Genomic DNA, 20,795 nt, shown 5'->3' with positions numbered 1-20,795 from the left:
TGTAACATGTTTACCTTTGCTTGTTTGTGCAACGTATCTCTGTCTAGTCTAGATATGTTGTGATTACTGCAGCAGAAATTTAGTACACTTACGGAAAAAAGTACCCGTCCTTCATATCAAGTTCAATAAAAATAGATTTTTACCGAAAATAAATAATGCAGTATCTTTCAGTACGTATTCATGAAGGCATCTCCTTGACTTTAAGGTCGTGGGGGCGGTCGGGTAGCCTAGTGGTTAAAGCGGTCGCTCGTCACGCCGAAGACCCGGGTTCGATTCCCGACATGGGTACAATGTGTGAAGCCCATTTCTGGTGTCCCCCGCCGTGATATTGCTGGAATATTGCTAAAAGCGGCGTAAAACACTACTCACTCACTCACTTAAGGTCGTGATTCACAATTATAGATATTTAGCTTGGTGTTGATAGCATCTGAGGATTAGATATGCAGGTATGCAAAGAATTCGTGATGATTAAAAAATTGAATGGACGTATGACCATATATTATGCTGCTATTTTCAATGACATAAGATTTACACCAATTCATATAAACACAGTTACATTTTTCCGCTAGTGTGTATAGTACACGCAACAATATTCAATAACCATTGGCCTTATAATCAAATATACTTCGATTTTCACCCCCTTTGCAATTTTTTACAACTGTTATTTCGCCTACTTTTCTTCTAACAGATAAAAAAAAATCCACATGTATCCGGATTCCAGTAAGTAAAGATTTGAAGAACTTTTACCATTTCCGCTAACTTGCAAGCATTATCTAATTATTGTTTTGGCATATCGCTCAGGGGGGGGGCATCTCAGACATTACGTTCATGCCCTGTGTATGATTTGAGTGATTAGGTAATACCGAGCAACATCAAAAAACATTGTCCTATACAGTTTCCCTTTTTTAGCGCTTTTTTAGGATCAACATTCACGGACCTTAAGGCGCATCGTATGGAAATGCAAAATTCGAATACATGTGTCGTCACTCACTTATTTGATAAAAATTTAGCAAGTCACGGAAGTCGGCTTAGTTTACCACTGGATCTATCTCCAGACATAGTCAAGTGAATTTACAACTGTCCGAAAGGCAAAAGAAACGCCTAACCTTGTTTTGATACAAATTTGATTAAATCGGTCCATACCGTACTCAAGGTACTCAGGTTTAAACTCTAGCAACATCATAAGTGGCACGTCTGTGTCAACGCCTTTTAGCCCTTTTCAGTGTCATCTCTTCCCTTTGAGGTCGGACGTTTCGGTAAATCATCGCTTTCACGAGGTTTCAATGTTTGTTGATTGCATGTATTTATCAATGCAAACATTATGCACCTCACTAGCAATGGCAATGGTACCTGCTACCTATTGGAATAGGAATCCACAGGTTTAACATCGAGTCAGGTTAAAGAAATCTTGGAGAACTAGTACCTTTCCAGACCGTATACACGCGCGCGCGTGTGTGTCGAAAATTAAAGCCATGAAATGATATGTATATTATATACTGGCAGAAAAAGGTAACGATGCCCAATATAAAGTTCAATAAAAATGAATTTATTCTAAAATTAAAAAATGCATCTTTCAATACATATTCATGAAGACATCGACTTTAAGGTCGTGATTCACAATGTGCACGTGCATGTTTATACACGGCGCAAAATTAGGATGTTTGCTTGTTTGTTTGGGGGCATGATATTCACACACAAATGCTGCTCCTAAACAAAAACAACAACACTTTTGTTGGACCGTAAATAACTGTATAACTGTTGCTGTAAACCAACATCAACGCGCCGTAGGTACGCTGCAAACAGGAACGGCGCAAAACGAAGTTGCCAGATATTCTTATCTTATCTGACACAATATCATACATTTGGAGACGTTATTTACAGCCGGGTAAAATTCATGATTGTCCACCGGCCTGTCGTCCATCCAGACACTCATCCATATTCGGTTGGTGCATCGACGGTTAGACACCAAACAAGTTGAGGCCATTAAGTGGCAGATCCGTACGCATCCGGTCGAGGGAGCATCCCATCCGTCTACGACGTCCAGCGATATGCACAAATTTGCGTTCACGTCACTGTCAGGCACATTTTGCCTGGTGTAGACATCATCTGAGGTTCGAAAGACACGTTTGGGACACCATACTGTTCACAGATGAGTAAAGGTTTCTCTGATGGTCGTGCAAAGGTCTGCAGGCGTCCAGGAGAACGTTTTAACGACGCGTGTGTTACTCCACGTTGTCAGTTTGGGTGTGGCAGTGTAATGATGTGGGGTTTCATCACAACTCATGGGAGAACACAACTCATCATTGTTAATGGTAATTTGAATGGTACCGGGTCGATCGTTCGAGATCATGTTCTACCCTTTGTGCAAATGCAGGGACGTAACGTAACGCTGAACCAGGATCATGCCCACATACACGTTGCACGTGTTGTGACGCAAGCCCAGTTTGGCTAATCTTTGGTTGACACAACGCAACCAATCTTTGGTTAGCATTTGGAAAACGTCCCCTAGGCTGTATTCAATCATCTAGTGTCTCCAATGAGCCGTCGCTGCCTCGTCTGTATCAACGCAAATGGTGGTCACACCCGATATTAATATTGTTAATTGAGATGTTACACCACTCCTCTTTTATGGCGTTTCACTCTGTCCTCTGTCATTAGGTATGGGCTTTTTCAATGAATTTGTGATGATAAAACATTGATCAGACGTATGACAAAATATTATGCTGTTATTTTCAACAACATAACATTTACAACACATTATATGAAGTTATTTTTTCCGTTGGTATAGTCTTTGAAAGGCATTTATAAATGATACACATAAGGAAGAGAATTTATGAATATCAACTTCTATATTAAGAGGAACACAACGTTTCGGAGTAAATGCTTACTCTGTCATGAAGTGAATGAATGCTATGAGGCCGTAAGCATTTGTAATGTAAGAACAACAAAAGCAATAAGATAACAAAATGTGGAAACTTCACAAGGGAGCCAACAGATAATCAGCGCCACTTATCTGTTAGCGCCCTTGTGAAGTTTTCACCTTTTGTTATCGCATAACTTTATACCATTGGGTTTCGTCAAAATTGGAACACGTCAGTGACCAGCTCGTATTTTAGCTGGCACGCCGTCATATAACTGACATGTTGTTAAGACCTATTGTTCAGAGTTCATTCATTATTATCTTCATTCTTCAGTTCAACTTGTAAATCTATGGAGTTAAAGAGGCAGATCTTCAGAAAGAGAGGACACAGTAATTTGCGATGTGCGGAAACGTTCCTTAGTTAAGAATGAACAGGATTGTTGTCCAGACAGGCCATGGTCCATGGCTATGACGTCCTCGAAGGCGATCTCTGATCGTGATTTCTCAATTAATCAACCAGTGGTCAGTCACATATTTATGTTTCTATTACTTATTGTTACTGATCTCACAAATACAATTCGACCTCGCTGCGTTTCTGTGATGTTTCATCAAGCTAGACCGTGTATTGTGACTGTAATACAAAACGACATAATTAACTTATTGTTCATCCAGGCACTCACACCATTAACGCCCTGTGTACCTTGTGAAACGAACTAATGACTCTCAACATACGAAGAATTGGACGCATTAGAAGGATGACCTTTCTTTAACATCATTACATTAGGTCATTGATTCCTGTCATTGGATTAGTATATTATAGTGATCATTTCTTTGGAGATGAAATAATAAATATATTTATGATCTAAAGAGTAATGTAATGTTTCCAGAATAGTTTTTCATGAAAACGTTGTTTCTAAACAAATGCATTATGACCCTTGGTCTGTCAACAAAAACCCACGTGGTGAGTCCGGGTTAAAACTGATCCCCAGCAGCTGGAATTTTGCGGCGTAAACCAAACCAAACAAACTAAATACAGAAACTCCTGATAGTTAGTTCCACAAAATTGATACAAGTATACGAACCTTTTTCGAAACCAAACATTCATGGCAGTTCCTGCGAGATGTCTGACTACCCAGGTGTCGATTTAACACAGAGGCCATAGTGTTATCGATGCGGTACTGACGAAGACACATGTCGGTCAGATTGTGGAGGTGCTACAATCATCCAAGGTCGATATTCACAGCTGCACCTGTGTATTATGGTCCCGGTATTTCTTTTGCTCTGAAACGAATACATTGATTCTTCTCTCCCACAGCACGCTGTCGTTAGTACACTCTTCAAAAAAAGAAACGCACAGGTAGATTTTTAGTACATTTATTGTACCTTGTAAAGTCGATATATTTAATTTCATATCATAGATACAGATATGAAACTTTGGAGCCCGATAGTCACATGTTGTCGTTGTACGAAGGCATTGAAAACTGTTCATTATCATGTCACATAAGGCCACAAGGTTGCAGCAATCACGGGCAGCAATCTCCCCGTACTGACTGGATAAGTGTACGAATTCTGTCCTGTGGAATTCTGTGCCATTCTGCTTGTAACGCGTTGGTCAGTTCTGGGAGTGTCTGTGGCGTGTTCTGATGTTGATGTACACGTCAATCGAGTTCACCCCAGAGGTGTTCGATTGGGTTGAGATCTGGAGATCTAGACGGCCAGGGCAAGACACTGATGTTGGCATAATAAAGGGAGTCTACCGTGACACGAGCTGTGTGCGGTGGAGCGTTGTCCTGTTGAAACAGCTCCGTGTTGAAACAGGCGGTCGATGATTGGAAGAAGGTGAGGTTGAAGAATTTGATTCATGTAGCGATTTGCTGTCAAATTTCCCTGAACCACAACCAAATCAGATCTCGTGGTGCAGGATATGGAGCGCTCATTTCGACGACGATAAACGCGTTGTCTTCCATCTCGCCGGTGACGAAGAAATCGTGATTCATTAAACCACACTCATCTCCAGTTTCTCAAATTCTAAGGCTGTAAGGTATGGCACCAACGCAAGCGTCGCTGTCGATGGATCTGTTGCAAAACAGGGACGATAACTGGTGTTCTGGGTCGGAATCCAGGCCCGCGAAGTGTCCGTAGCTTTGGCATTGCGATGAGGTAGGTGGAACAGTCGAATGTAGCAGGGGTGGTAACACTTGGTCGGCCGGTTCTCGGACGGTCTGCAGTCGAACTGATTTGTGTGTATCGGTCCCAAAGGCGGCAAATGATGCTGTGGTGGACGTTGAAGTGGCGTGCAATAGAAGGCTGCGATTCCCCTCTTTGAATACGTCTTATGGTGATTTTCCGATCGGCAACGCTGAGTTCCGGCATTTTCGAACTTGAAAAATGTTGCAATTGAATGACAAATTATGGGCTTATGCTTGCCTTTTTATAGCCACTACCACGAGTTACGAATACCATAACTTGCACGTGCATTTTGCTTATCTGTTTTCCTCCATGACATTTTTGAACTAGTGTGAAAACAATGCTATTTAAGATATTGCAAATCGACAATGGCTGCGTTTTGACGCATCGTTTGTCGAATATCAAGCCACCTACATTTTCCTATAATATACATGTATATCCAATTTATATACCGGATTTGTGTAGTCAGGTTCAATGAACTACATACGGCCTGTGCGTTTCTTTTTTTGTAGAGCGTATGTTCTAAAACTACTTTGAGTTTCTTTAGAATGGATAATCCCAAATCAGATATTTCATTATCACCATGACCGTGTACGATAGGAAACATGTGGCTGATCAATTAAGCAACCAGGTCGAAGTTTATTGAAGAATTCATATTCCTTTGTGTTTTAATTGCGATTATAGTATACATTAATATCTTTATAAACATTACGGAAACATGAAAGTACATTCGGGGAGGAAATATAGTTGTGTTCTGAAACATGTAGGGGTCGCTTTTTCATACAGGGCAATTTATATGTTAAATATAGTATACCTTTTCACACAGACATGTTGTTTAATGTATTTTTCCATAGCAAGCAATGATGAACATACATTATAGAGGTTATTTCGTATTTATGCAAAACAAATACACATTATCTTGTACGAACCAAGCGCTGTACGAACTCGCAATAACTTTTATATGAGACGTATGCAATACAGTAGCATCTGGTCTGAGAGAGGCATTATCAATTCATTGTATTGAAAGTAAGGTTTTGGAAGACGATTCCAATCCATCTTGATACCATGTTAGTCAGACAGGAGACACATTGAGGACTATGCTGTCTTCTTGTAATGAGTTCACACTGTCTCATGTTGCGTGGCGTGATTTGACGTAGTACATACGAAGTCCGACAATGGTCTCTACCGAGACCTGCTGGGGTTACGTGATTGTTCGCTCCAGTATTCCCGCAGTCATAAAACAAATGTAGAATTATGTAGACGTTTATCTCTGTCACATGACAAATGGAACGGGATTGGACACAGAATTGGAAAGTCTAATCTATTTCACATATGGTCTGAATTTTACCAAGAACACGAATGAGTGTACCAGTTTCACGTTTCATATTGGTCAGTCAACCGTCAACGAAGCACATTTCATAACACCATAGGTACACGCACAAATTTGCCTCAGCACAATTCTATATGTCACGCTCGATCCCCGCGAGCGTCATACTAAAAAACGTTAAAAGATGGTACTTTTGTTGTTACCCTGTCTGGCGCCCAGCATTAAGGGGCTAAAACAAGGACTGGTCGGCTCGGATACTGTGTCTCAGTGGGATAGTCATGTTAAACTGCGGCATGGTATCTTAGTGGGCTAGCGCTATAAATCGACATCAGTCCGGACAAGCAGCCACACACGCACACGCACACGCACACGCACGCACGCACGCACGCACGCACGCACGCACACACACACACACACACACACACACGCACACACACACGTGCATGCACGTCGCTATGTAAGTCGTGACGTTAAACCCCATTTCACCTCACCAACACACACGTTATTTCACCATATGAAAGCTGTTATGTTACACACGCAAAATGAGGCAGTTAGCCGTGAATGTCACACACACAATATTGCCATATGGCGGTTAACCTTTAATGTCACACACGCTACATCGGCATATGGCAGTTAGCCGTCAATGTCACACACACACAATATCAACATATTGTAGTTAACCATTTGTGTCACACACACTATATCGGCATATTTTGGTTAACCTTTAATGTCACACACACTATCGGGATAAGTCAGTTAGCCGTCAATGTCACACACACAATATCGGCATATGGCAGTTAGCCGTCATTGTAACACACAATATCGGCAAATGGTCACACACAATATTGGGATAAGTCAGTTAGCCGTCAATGTCACACATAATATCGGCATATGGCAGTTAGCGGTCAGTTAACACACGCATATCGAGTCATGGCCGTTAGCCGTCCATGTCACACAAGCTATATCGGCATGTGACAGTTGGCCGTCAATGTAACAAATATAATCGGCAAATGATGGTAAACCTTTAATGTCACACACACTATATCGGCATATGGCAGGTAGCTGTCACCATCACACGCGCTATATCGGCATATGGCAGGTAGCCGTCACCATCACACACGCAATATCGGCATATGGCAGGTAGCCGTCACCACCACACACGCTATATCGGCATATGGCAGGTAGCCGTCACCATCACAAACGCTATATCGGCATATGGCAGGTAGCCGTCACCATCACACGCGCTATATCGGCATATGGCAGGTAACCGTCACCATCACACACGCTTTATCGGCATATGGCAGGTAGCTGTCACCATCACACGCGCTATATCGGCATATGGCAGGTAGCCGTCACCATCACACGCGCTATATCGGCATATGGCTGGTAGCCGTCACCATCACACACGCTATATCGGCATATGGCAGGTAGCCGTCCATGTCACACACGCTATATCGGCATATGGCAGTTAGCCGTCACCATCACACACGCTATATCGGCATATGGCAGTTAGCTGTCACCATCACACGCGCGATATCGGCATATGACAGGTAGCCGTCACCATCACACACGCTATATCGGCATATGGCAGGTAGCCGTCACAACCACACACGCTATATCGGCATATGGCAGGTAGCCGTCACCATCACAAACGCTATATCGGCATATGGCAGTTAGCCGTCACCATCACACGCGCTATATCGGCATATGGCAGGTAACCGTCACCACCACACACGCTATATCGGCATATGGCAGGTAGCCGTCACCACCACATACGCTATATCGGCATATGGCAGGTAGCCGTCCATGTCACACACGCTATATCGGCATATGGCAGTTAGCCATCACTACCACACACACAATATCCTCATGTGGCAGTTAGCCGGCAATGTAACCGTATAAGGCCCTAACTTAGGAGATACTTAGAATTAGCTCTGCCCAGATAATAATGTCGTAAACTCCGAACTTTTGCAAGGAGAAATCATTGAAAATGGCTAAAAAGACCTTGTGACGTAACAATAGCTTCGAAATCCGTTCAGAAAGGCCACTGAGTCTTTGAGCAGGCGTAATTCCTGGTAATGTAATAGCGGAAATACCCATTGGGAATTTACAGTTTCAGTCCCTCTTGGGTTTTACATTGATGTATCGAACAAACTAGAACGTACATGACAACTTCCTTGTTTTTTTTCTTTAAATCCGTTAGCTGCATCTTGGGATAAAACTGTACTGCATGGCCATGGTCCGTTTGTAATTTCCCCATTTTTGAAGTAGACGCAACATTTCTTAGACGATCCTAACCAGGTTTGTGTGGTGATGTACGAGGGGCGTTCAATAAGTTTTGCAACAGTACTTCAATATAAGACCAAGTCGCAGAATATCTTTTGCATTGTTATTTTTCAGTATGATCTCCATTCACCTCAATACAATAATTCCATTTGTCCTTCAAGCTTTTAATACCACTTTTATAGAAATCCGCAGATTGGCCCTCTAACCACGCCTCTGTGGCGGCCTTTATTTCCTCGTCATCCTTAAAGTACATTCATCGTTTTCGAACTGTGAGTATTTGCACGATTAGAGCATTTTATCAGTATTTATCGGTGCAGTGTTTATTGTGAGAGTAACTAAAACTGGGATAACCTCCGTGTGTTTCAGATGAACAATTTACGTGCCTTTGCATGTGTTTGTGGCGGTGGTACATGATACGCTTGCCTTTTCTCGAACACCTTGTCTCATCATTTTCTGTTGTAGTCGATTCTGTTTTTGGCAGAGGTGTATGCATTTGGAAACGGTTTTGTCGTGTTTATTTCACCTTTCCAAAAGTCACATTTCCCTTTATATCGGGCAATATTCCAGCAACTCCAGCCTTTTGCCTACATTTCACAAAAAACTTTTGAGGTATAATTGAACACGCTCTTCCTACCAAGATTTCAAATAACATCATACGACTCTCACGTGTAAGTTGTTTGATTAGGGTTTCAACTGTCAAGGACTTAGTAAAAGCTTTAACATGTTTTGTCTTAGCTATGTTCAGGACATTTCCAAATTTGACGATATAGTGACAAAAATGATGTCGGATGTAATTGCCTATTTTGATTTGTACCAACTGTAGGGAAGGATACTCACACCTTTTAGCGAACACCTGGTATAATTACTATTTGATAGTGATACATAAACACATGCTTATGATATACATTGTGTAGTCGGAATCGATCAATTGCTTTTAGCAAATATTTCTTTTGATTACGGAAATGTTTTATCGCTTAATTTGCAGTGGAGCGTGAGGACCATCGACTGTGGTAATGAAGACAGGAAATCGTCTCCCGATCATTCTTCCTGTGTGTGCATCATGCTTTGTTGCATAAAGTATTAACACGACTAATGTGGACTACGTTCATATTTCCCAGGTGGCTAGGTAATACATCACCCACGCCCACATGTTCAGGTATTTTACCCTTCTAATTAAGAAGACAAACAGTTAACAATCAGGAAGACGTCTTTCGTCGGCGCATATTATACTGATTGCACCGGAACAACAAAATAGATATTCCACTTTTCTTGAATACGATAACCTTAAAATTATTCCTATCATTTAATATAAGTTTAGGTTATAACGTAATGCGCAAGGTACTAATAGGTCCAATAGATTGGAAAACGGTCATTGTATTACGAAGCTCTTGTTACATTACTGTATGATGAAAAAGTAGTTAATTATTAGCACGACCACTGCCAGTATTTCGTGAAAACATGCCTTCCTATTTCACTATCATAAATGAAAGAATCCTCATTGATGACGACCAAATATTTACTGAAAATGCCATTACACAAGGCTGAAACAACAGTCTCACACACTCACTCACTCACCCACCAACACACTTACGTCTGTGACATAAGATAAGACATCATATCTTTGCATCTACTGCAGTCATATCATTAACTGAAAACTGCCATAGGATCCTTCATTTCCACTGTATGCACCGTAAACATGGAAATCTCTACCACTGAAAGATCTCTTGGGTATTCGACGCAAAGGCGCCCCGCTCTAATAAGCGCCCATGGCGATATTTGCTTATATATTGGCTAGTGAACAATTAGCACCCCTTCCGATTGATCAATGTACACAAGACTTATTTATTCGTGTACAATACGAACTCGTGTGTTATATGCAACCTTAATTATGGGAAATTGAAAAAATTGGAAAAATATATCAGTCGTATATAAACATTTCAGGCTGTGAGCATAAACCACGAAATTTACATTCTGTCAACTCTGGGGTTTTTTCAGCAGAATAATATTCTAATAAGAGACCCCTATTTCTAATTTTGAGAGCGCCCTGGGCACTTATTACGTCGAATACGGTTACTGCAAGTTTGATTCAGGTCGTTGAAAAATATATTCTTTGCCTGCTGACGCAGTTTTCTGATGTATATATTTCCTCCAATAAATGCTTACTCAAATGTCTAATGTACTAATTACAACGTCTTGATCAATAAGTGAGTGAGTGAGTATGGTTTTACGCCGCTTTTAGCAATATTCCAGCAATATCACGGCGGTTGATCAATAAGGGATATGACCAACAAGGTGTGGAGAATAGTCCATATTCATCTGTATGTGAAAACGCATGCACTGGGGTATTAACGAAGGTAGTAAAATATGATTCATTATTCATTATGATTCCAGCATCGTACGTACGTACGTCTTCATTTACAACAATTTACAACGTATTCATATAATGTCTTGCAGTGAAGCACTGTCATTAGAGACTCAGTCGTATCAAAACAGGAAATCATCAGGCCTCCCGACAACGCTTCCTGTCTATTTGTTACATGTTTGAATGCATAAAATGTTGACAAGACTATGTAAGATTCTATTAGTGCCGTTGATCCCCAGTTTAAACAATGTGGAATTAGTTTGTATTTCCAAGGCGAGTCTATCACATTAACACTACATATATGTTCGGGCATTGTTCGGAACTCGATAGGAAGACAAACACTTATGGAACTAGAAGACGCCTTTCGTTACTTAATATTATACCGATCGAACTGCGACAGCAAAGTACGTTTGCACTCTCAATTACGATAACCTTGAAACCACTCCAATCAACTCGGCAGAGGTTCAAACCAACACATAAACTCCACTGTGTTCTTTGAAAACAATATAGGTTATTCCCATGACTTAGATGTTTAACCTTTATAACGTCCATGTACATGCACGAATGCTGGATAATTTTATACTTCAGTGGAAAGCATCCTTTATACCATGTACAATAAAACCATGTTGATTCATAAAGTGGAGTATGTTGTTGGTCTTCCTCCATCAGACGCCGACATTGAGGGCGACAACAGAAAGTGTACAGATCAAGGTTACCATTCGTAACCAAATGATGTCCAAAGACCATTACTGTTTATGAATATTGAATTGAATTCACAACTTGGCTGACTAGACTATGTTAGATACTTTCGACTATGGTCAGTAAATGTCAAACGGAGGTAAGTCATACAATGTATCTATACACTTAACTACAGCTTTATACAGAAATAGTGGTTAACTCCAATTAGTTTTGCGTATATCATACTAATGAAAAGTTACCCTTTAAAAAACAATAAAAACAATACAAATATAACAAAAAATAATTGTACACAAACCGGGCCATCAAGTCATTTAGTCGAGGAACTAAAGATTGCCACACATACATGTCTCGCATAACACTCATCCTTTTCACGGTGGCACAGACACTTAATGATCTGATAAAATTAAATGTTGAGATGTTATATTGATAATGGTAGATGCTGAGGAATTGACGTGAATAACATCTACGCGTCTTTATGAATCTAAACAATATGGCATTACATATGCAAACTGTTAAAATATATATTTAATATGTTACCCTGTCGAGAACAGCTGATAGATTAGCTGCATATTAAATATATAATTTATGTATAATATAAACATTTCAAATAGTCTTCATAAAACTATAAAATGATTTGTGTATGATAGTGTCATTGAGCCGTCATTATATTAATGTAATTGCGTACGATGTGGTTAACACAGTGTATTAGAAAAGACACATATGGTATTCATGCGATCCCAAAACAGATGATCGTATCATCATTTACCTCCATCGTAAACATCTAATTCTGCTGCATCATTATTAGGAAACTACGTTTTCATGAATTCATTCAATTGAAATTGTAATAACTAATAACGTTTGAATTAGAGGATGCCGAAATCAATACTGTTAATCACCGAAATCCACCAAATTGTAAACGTCAAATATGTTTTGCTGCATTTAGCCATTTAAAAACCATTCTATGTTTTGTAATCATAATGTTATGAACCAGAGTTCGTTATTGACAAATTTCACATGTCCTAGACTGAATCCTGGATTTGACCATCGTGAACAGAGTTTCCTTGTACGGAAATAATAATTATTTCTGTCGATTATTTCTTCCGGAATGTTTACGAAATCATCCAAGCCATGCACAAACTACAGAGCGCCGACATCGACCAGACATCAATCAAATATATTTAATCTAACTCGGAAACCGGCTCGTGTCACTCGCTCTCGATCCTGTCATGGCCCCGACCACCCTTTACAGCCCTTTCAAACTTCACACCACATGAAACAGCCCGACCCAAATGTGATGGATTGAGACTTGCAATAATATTTATAATCTATTTATGGTAAGATTGTAATGTAGTGAAATGGGGTTCACGTCGCGTCCAAGATTATTGCACTTATTTAGCGACGTGCATGCACCTGTGTGTGTGGCTGCTTGTACTCGTCCAGACTGACGCCGATTTTATAGTGCTAGCCCGCTGAGATACCATGCCGCAGTTTACCGTGAATACCCCACTCAGACGCAATATACTGACTCCGAGCCGACCAGTCCTTGCTTTAACCCTTCTGTTTCAACCTTAATTGGGCAACTATTAATGCGAAGAGTGTATGGGCAACCATGATTTCAGCAACATGAATAGTACATTTCAAAGACAACCGACATCTTCAATGGTTCCTGATTTTCTTATCCTCATCCCTTTAAGTAAACTTATGCCATGGCAACTGCTAGGAAAATCAGCGCCGTAATCCGTCAAACGATGACAGGTAGAAGTTTGAGAATAATTAGCGTCCTAATGTCAATATGGCGTCTTTACTGATAAACAAAGACTGCTCAAGCCTGCGTTTATCACAAGTTGAAATTCATACAAAGACAGTTTGTCCATTTTATGTCACACCCAACCCTCTCATTATTCAAGAAGTCATCCTACAAGCAAATTAACACTCACAGAGATTGCAAGACCAAAGGTTAACGCCGTCATTGGCGTCGACGTGATCTTTGCAACGTCGGTGCTCACATCGACGTTTGCGATCACACCCTTGCCTTTGATCATGGTATACCTTAACCTATGATTTCTGTTATTCTCACTTGCCGTATGTATTTAATGAGAGTCCGCCTATTATTAAACCGCACTCAATATGAATCTATGAACTGGGAAATCAATAGTGATCAGGTCTAGCTTATGGTGCCACGAGTAAAGCTTGATATTGGCCCTTTCGACAAGGCAATCAATTACATGGACTGACGGATCAATGTCTATTTTTACAAGCAAGGAAGCTATAAAATGTTATTCCGTTGCTCATTATGATTGTGTAATTCATTCATTGTGTTTTGTCGCTACATGGATGGAATAGTGCTGATGAGACGCAAAAGGTCTGTGCAAATAATTTCAAGTGGTGAAGTTAGGGTTTATCACATGAAATACGTATTTCCTGACAGCGATTTTTCTATTTACATATATATTAACAATACGTTTGTTATCAGGTTGTAGAGCATATTTTCCCGAGTTTGTCGCTTCGAAATTGACAGTTGTCTGATTGGTTCGTGAGTACTGGAAATTGCTTCAATGTTTGTCAAGGAAATGTTATTCTTCACATGCAATTGACAGCATAACTTCTTTAGTGATATCCATGTGCAACTAATATATAATTGAAGCAAACGAAATGACTTGCCCAAGGCTTTAAGTTTACTGAACCTGATTAACACCAAAACATTATAATAGTGTCTTTATGAACAATTCCCACCCTTCAAATATGACTGACACCAGTGATCAAAACTTAAAGTAAAATCAAAATTAAACCTTATCATTCATCTAATGGCCTTAAGTACAGTGGCAGTATAGGCCATCCAGAAAACTTGATTCGACTGTTGTGTATAATTATGACATGTGGATGTAATGCAAAAATAGAAGACGTTGGTATTCCTTGCAAACTAACAAACTACCATCGCATTGAGTCTGTTGCCGTCATCTCAAAGACGTCGACGCAGCAATGCCTCTCCTTTAGGAACCACTGAGACTGCACAAAATAAGAACAAGGCTATACTATGTCGTTGAAAGAAATCAACCGACTCCGGCAACTTTTGCTGATGGTTGTGTCTCAAAACAGTATCGACTAGAGAGTATAGTTCTTGATGCAGCTTTGAAACCAGAAACAGACTCAACTAAATCAGACAAAGATCGCATGTTCCTGAAGTTTAAATGTGCAAACAAGGGTATTGGTGCTTTAAACTTAAGTAACAATTTCAGAAAAAAACTTTCCCTAAATATCCTACATTATTTCAAATTTCAGGAACCACCAACAATTTCAGTTTTCTATATACCAATTATAGGAAAGTGTTGCAGAGCGTGGAATTGACAGCTCATGATGTAAATTCCACTATTTGTGGCTGCCATGACTCATAATACTGCTACCAACCCGGTAGCTCATATTATCACAGGTGATTTGTTGACAATAACAGGTTTGCCAATAATTCAAATAGGGACCAAACACGATCAAGAACTTACGGATGATGTTGAAGTATATGCAAAAGATGGGCTAAAAGAGACGATGAACCTGTTGAATGTCTTTCAGAGTGGGTTAAGGCATGATGTTGCCATTTGTAGAATGCACAAACTGCAAAATAGGTTGGAACAAACTTAATCTGTCCCAGCTAGCTGTCATCCAATGAATGTCTGCCTTACATGACAAGCTTGTAGTATTTCCCACAGACAAGACCTCAAATAATACAACCATTATATGTAAGCAAAACTACATTCATTGTTTGATCAAAGAAATATATAACCGGGTCCAGTAAGTGAACTATCACCCCTTCCCCTAAGATTCACCATAATCCTTTATAAGGAAGGAGTTTCTATATATTCCAGACAAGAGAAAATAATGATTTTCAAAAACCCGAATATTTGCAATTTGAAAAGAACCAAGGGATAAGACATTTAGGTAAGAAATTGACATCCTTTGCTAATGTTTCTTTATGCATATGAATTGGAATGTCTGGTAAGCAAAACCAAAGCAATGGAATTTGGCCGAGAAGTTTAACTTAAGCTTCAGGTATATCGATGATCTGATATCGGTCGATAATGGCAAATACCCAGTTCCCTTATACTGATTTACTCAACTGAACAAGAAATATAAATACCACTTAACAGCCTCATCTGTTTCATATTTAAATCATTGCCTAAAGATTCAGAGTGACAAAAGCCACCCGCAAGAGTGTATGACAAGAGCTATGTGCTCAACTTTCCATTAGTCAACTTTCCCTAAATGTGGAGGTTTATAAATCTGACGCATCAGTGACAAAAAATATATCCGATTGAATTTCCTATTTTGACTTGTACCATGTGTTTCCGTGTTTTGTTTTCGGGTAAACAACTGACTTGTCTTTGCATGTATTTATGACGGGTACCGCCGATAGAGCAGGATTCACTCACCTTTGTGCGAACACCTGGTATCATCACTATATATTTGATCGTGATTCGGGAACACATACTTGTGATATATCGGTATCGAACAATGGACAATACTTTCAGCTAAGATTTCTTATGATTACGGAAAGGGTCTTTGAGGATCCAAGGGTCCAATGCACACGTAATCAACCAAATCATCCATATGACGGGCATATGGACGATGGGGATCATGTGATCAAATCTGGCACGAATCCCAAGGGCTTACTTTCATTTTAACAAGTTGAAAGTTCTTAAAAGACGGATCAAAACTAACCTATATGGTGACGTCATAGTTTGCAGTTGTTGCGTGCTCATCCAGAGTATCCAGATGACGCGGATGTAGCAGAACATGAGGACGATGGCGGGGATGACGAAGAGCACACACAGTTGCCACACACTGTAGACGAGGCGCCCGGTGTCGGGGATGCCCACGTCGGCACATAACACGACAACAACTGATGTTGCGTTGTTGTGGTATAAGATGGACTCGGTGTCCTGCAATAGAGACAGATACGTATGATGAAGTAACAATGTTAATGATACAAAGAGGAAAAAACTGTTGAGCTACATGTATATGTACACATTCGAGCAGATAATTGTGTGTTGTTATACATCGCCCAATATCACACTACAGCTGCGGGACCGCCTCCGTGGTCTTGTGGTAGAGCGTCCGCCCGGAGAGCGGAAGGTCCAGGGTTCGATCCCGGGCCGCGTCATACAAAAAGACGTTAAAAGATTGTACTTGTTGTTACCCTGTCTGGCGCTCGGCATTAAGGGGCTAAAACAAGGACTGGTCGGCTCGGAGTCAGTATACTGTGTCTGAGTGGGGTATTCATGTTAAACTGCGGCATGGTATCTCAGTGAGCTAGCACTATAAATCGGCATCAGTCCGGACTAGTACAAGCAGCCACACACACACATACACGTGCATGCACGTCGCTATATAAGTGCAATAATCTTGGACGCGACGTTAAACCCAATTTCACCTCACTACAGCTGCGGACAACTAACTGAGACTTGTGGCTGATTTAATGCAGCATGAGCAACGACGTCGGCTTTCGCATGTGCCATGCGTCTATTTTGACGTTACGAAACAATGAGAAATTACTTAAATGAGGATGAGCTGGTTACACTGTGTGATCCGGCATGTCACTGTAGTACTACCTGTCGTCACTGATCATTGTTTGAGCACTGTTTTATCGGTCAAGACGTGTATTTACTGGGGATGACACATGTTTGGAAATTAATGATAGAGACTACAAGTATGACAGAATAAGCTGTATGTGCACATGTTATGACGCATGGTTACTGAGGAAGAAATCGGCCGAAACCATGTATCAGTACTATCAACTTTTGACTTGAATCTAAAACCTTAAGACATGTCCATTCCTCTTTTGCACTGGATTCCAAAGCTCAATAAATATGCTTACAGGGAGAAAAATGTACCACCAAATCCCTATCTCAAAGATTAACAATAATCCTTAATACAATTAAGGAAGGACTTTCGGTATTTTCACAGAAAGTATGGGAAACAAAAGGAATTAATGCCAAGTGGATTCTCAGTTTCTTGACTTTTTACATTCTCACAAAATAACCAGGTTCACTTCTGTCAAAACATTTGATTTTTCAACTTTGTGCACCACTATCCCACATGACAGCCTTCAGGAAAAACTTCATTCCTGGATCAAAGTTTTTTTTGTCACAAAACGTTCAGAGGTTCAGGCCAATTTGTCAAAAGTGAAAGCAAATGCCAAATGAAGTTTACTGAGAAAATAATGTGTGAAGTTCAGGACTTCCTCATTGATAACATGTACATCCACATTTTTAGTGGTAAGACATTTAGGCAAGACGTAGGCTTCCCAATAGGCACCAACTGCGCTCCCCTTCTTTATGCATATGAATCAGAATTTCTGCTCGGATTGGCAAAGTCAAAACAAGGTAGTTTGACCATGAAGATTAACTTCAACTTCAGGTATGTCGATGAACATCGTTCAATAACCATCAAATAGCCTTCCCTGATTTACCCACCTGAACAAGACATATAGGAGACCAGTGAGACCGCTTCATCTGTTTCATATTTTTAGATCTGTGCATAAAGATTGAGAGTGACAGGACTGGACGACAAGAGGGATGACTTCAACTTTCCAACAGTCAACTTCCCCTTTATGTAGAGCAAAGGTCATGCAACTCCAGCCCTTTGTGTCTACATTTGACACCTTTGAGGAACAATCGAGCATGCATTTTTTACCAAGATTTGAAAGAGCGCCAACTCTTGCTTAGAAATTGTTTGATCAAAGTTACAACATCAGCAGAGCGTTCAAAACGTTTATGGTAGACATGTGATGGACAAAAAATTGTCGTATCAGTGTCAAAAATGATGCTATTCCCTGTTGACTTGTAACATGTTTTGCCAAATTTTAAGGCGAACAATTAACTTGTCTTTGCATGTGTTTGCGACGTGTGCCGCCGGTGGGGTAGGATAAGCTCACCTGATTCATAAACATATGCTCATGATATGGTCAGAATAGTACAATCGACTTTTTTTAATAGAGATTTCTTATGAATATGGAAACGGTTTTGTCGCTTTTATATACATGAAAAAAATTGTATATTTTGTCCAAGATGTACTTGTATGTACAGTGACAATAACCACAAGATACAAATCAATTTTCACGTTAACGAAAGAACCTATTTTGTTTGTCGAAATAGAAAAGGCTCAGTACTGTTATCAAAACATAATATCATTATTATCATTCTTATGGTGGGAAACAGCTTCAAAACTTAACATGCAGAATACGACATTACTGCGGGTCTTGAAAACGACTTCGTCAATTTTGTAATCTAGACAAGACATCCTCTCTGCAGAAATATTCAATGGTTGCCTCTAAAATCAATCTACAGTCGTTTAAGATGTATCGGACTTTGATCGGAACTCACACTCGACTAACCAAAGGTGATAACATCTCCATGATTATTAAAGAAACCACTTTTTTAACCCAAGTCTAAGGAGTTTAAGGTACCACTGACAACTAAACATTATGAAGCGTTTACTTTTTTTGTTATTTTGAAAGTAATGAAATTCAAAGCTCTCAGTTTGACAGGTTCAAATAAAAAGTTTTAATTACTAAAATCGTCTATGAATTCAGACGTGAATTTGTGAAATACTACTGACTTGTCAGTCATCAGTTTCAGATAACAACAATCGCTTTTGACTGAAACCACTGATGATCGCGGAAGCTGATATTAGATGTTAAGTTAAGTCTAGTAAAGTACTTCGTTCTAAATTCTATTAAAATAACATGTTGAAATAATGATTGTACAATAATTTGCCACAAAACGCAGAGCCGGGATGACAACAAAACAATCGCAGTATTTGTCACATATAAAACACTAATCGGAGAGAGCGTTGGCATGCTTACATAACTCTAGTGTACAGATACAGTGAAACAATTAACATTCATGAGGGTTATATCCATGAGTGTTTTTTCTCTTATCTCGATTACTGGTATCATCCTGGTTATCAATAAAAAATGATCTGACTCGACAGGCCGTGTCCCACTTAGGCAAAAATTATATATATAAATTGTCAATGCAAAAGAATAACCAGTCTAGATTATCCGCCTGAGCAGATTTCATTTGTCATACAGGCCCAAATGCACAATATGTGTACTACAAAGTGCTTTTCGAATATTCGATCTGGGAGACGTTGACGTAAGCCTTCCCTAATACTTGCACCCTAATAGATTGATGTAATCAATGTACGAAAAATGTACTATGTAATATGTACTAAATATGTACTAAATACATAGTAATGTGCAGACAGTTTGCGCGTATCGTTATGCTTAACACGAAAAATCGTGGCAACGTGGAGCAAGACAATGAACATCAAATAATGCATCTTCCCGATGGGCCTGTTCACACCTCTATAGTTGTAAACCATTTCATGGTGATGGCGTGAAGGCATAGATTGCATACGACAAGTGTTCATTCATTGCCTTGGCTATTAAAGTGACAATAATTACCATGATTGAATGGGTGAATATTGCGGTAATTTGTCAGATCTTTGCCTCAAAATTGTTGTCGAGCTTGGTCTTGTTCAACATGAATGCCTGTTGTTCTAAGAGCTGTCAAAACAATGTATTTTTCCATTAGGTTCCCTGAATGATTGACATGAATGTCCCTGTGAAATTATTACTTGCTGATACAAATTACCGTACACGTAGATTACCACACATAAATCTTGTTTCTCTATCGTCCCCGACGTGTCCTTGTAAAAAGTTGGTGCAATTTCTTCTGAAACCTTATATTATTTTTATGTCCTGATTTTGGATAAATAAAAGCTACAGAACTCTTTCCATAGCCACAAGAAAACTCTCCCAAAAGCCACTGTACCATTCCATGCATGATACGATGTTATGAGCATGTGTTTGTGAATCACTATGATATTGTGATGATACCAGGTGTTCGCGAAAAGGTGTACGTATCCTGCCCCGTCGGTTGCACTCGTTACAAACACATGCAAAGGCAAGTCAGCACGAGAATATATGATTCAAGTCAAAACAGAGAAGTGCATTGGACATATTGTTTGTCACTTATGCGTCAAATTTTGAAATGTCCGCCATATGTATACCATAAAACGTT

General features: G+C 39.8%; 1 protein-coding gene across 1 annotated transcript in view; it reads right to left on the bottom strand.

Moving 5' to 3' along the window:
- LOC124119877 (QRFP-like peptide receptor) overlaps positions 1-20,795 on the bottom strand; it is a 68,250-nt gene that overhangs the window by 20,618 nt on the left and 26,837 nt on the right. Inside the window, exon 3 of the mRNA XM_046482540.2 lies at positions 16,429-16,649. Within this exon, the coding sequence (XP_046338496.1) occupies positions 16,429-16,649 (221 nt within the window). The remainder of the gene's footprint in view (positions 1-16,428; positions 16,650-20,795) is intronic.

This window comes from Haliotis rufescens, unplaced genomic scaffold (genome assembly GCF_023055435.1).
Source record: "Haliotis rufescens isolate VD_foot unplaced genomic scaffold, xgHalRufe1.0.p SCAF_2, whole genome shotgun sequence".
In the NCBI taxonomy this organism is placed as follows: Eukaryota; Metazoa; Mollusca; class Gastropoda; order Lepetellida; family Haliotidae; genus Haliotis; species Haliotis rufescens.
This window is presented reverse-complemented; position numbering and strand designations above follow the sequence as displayed.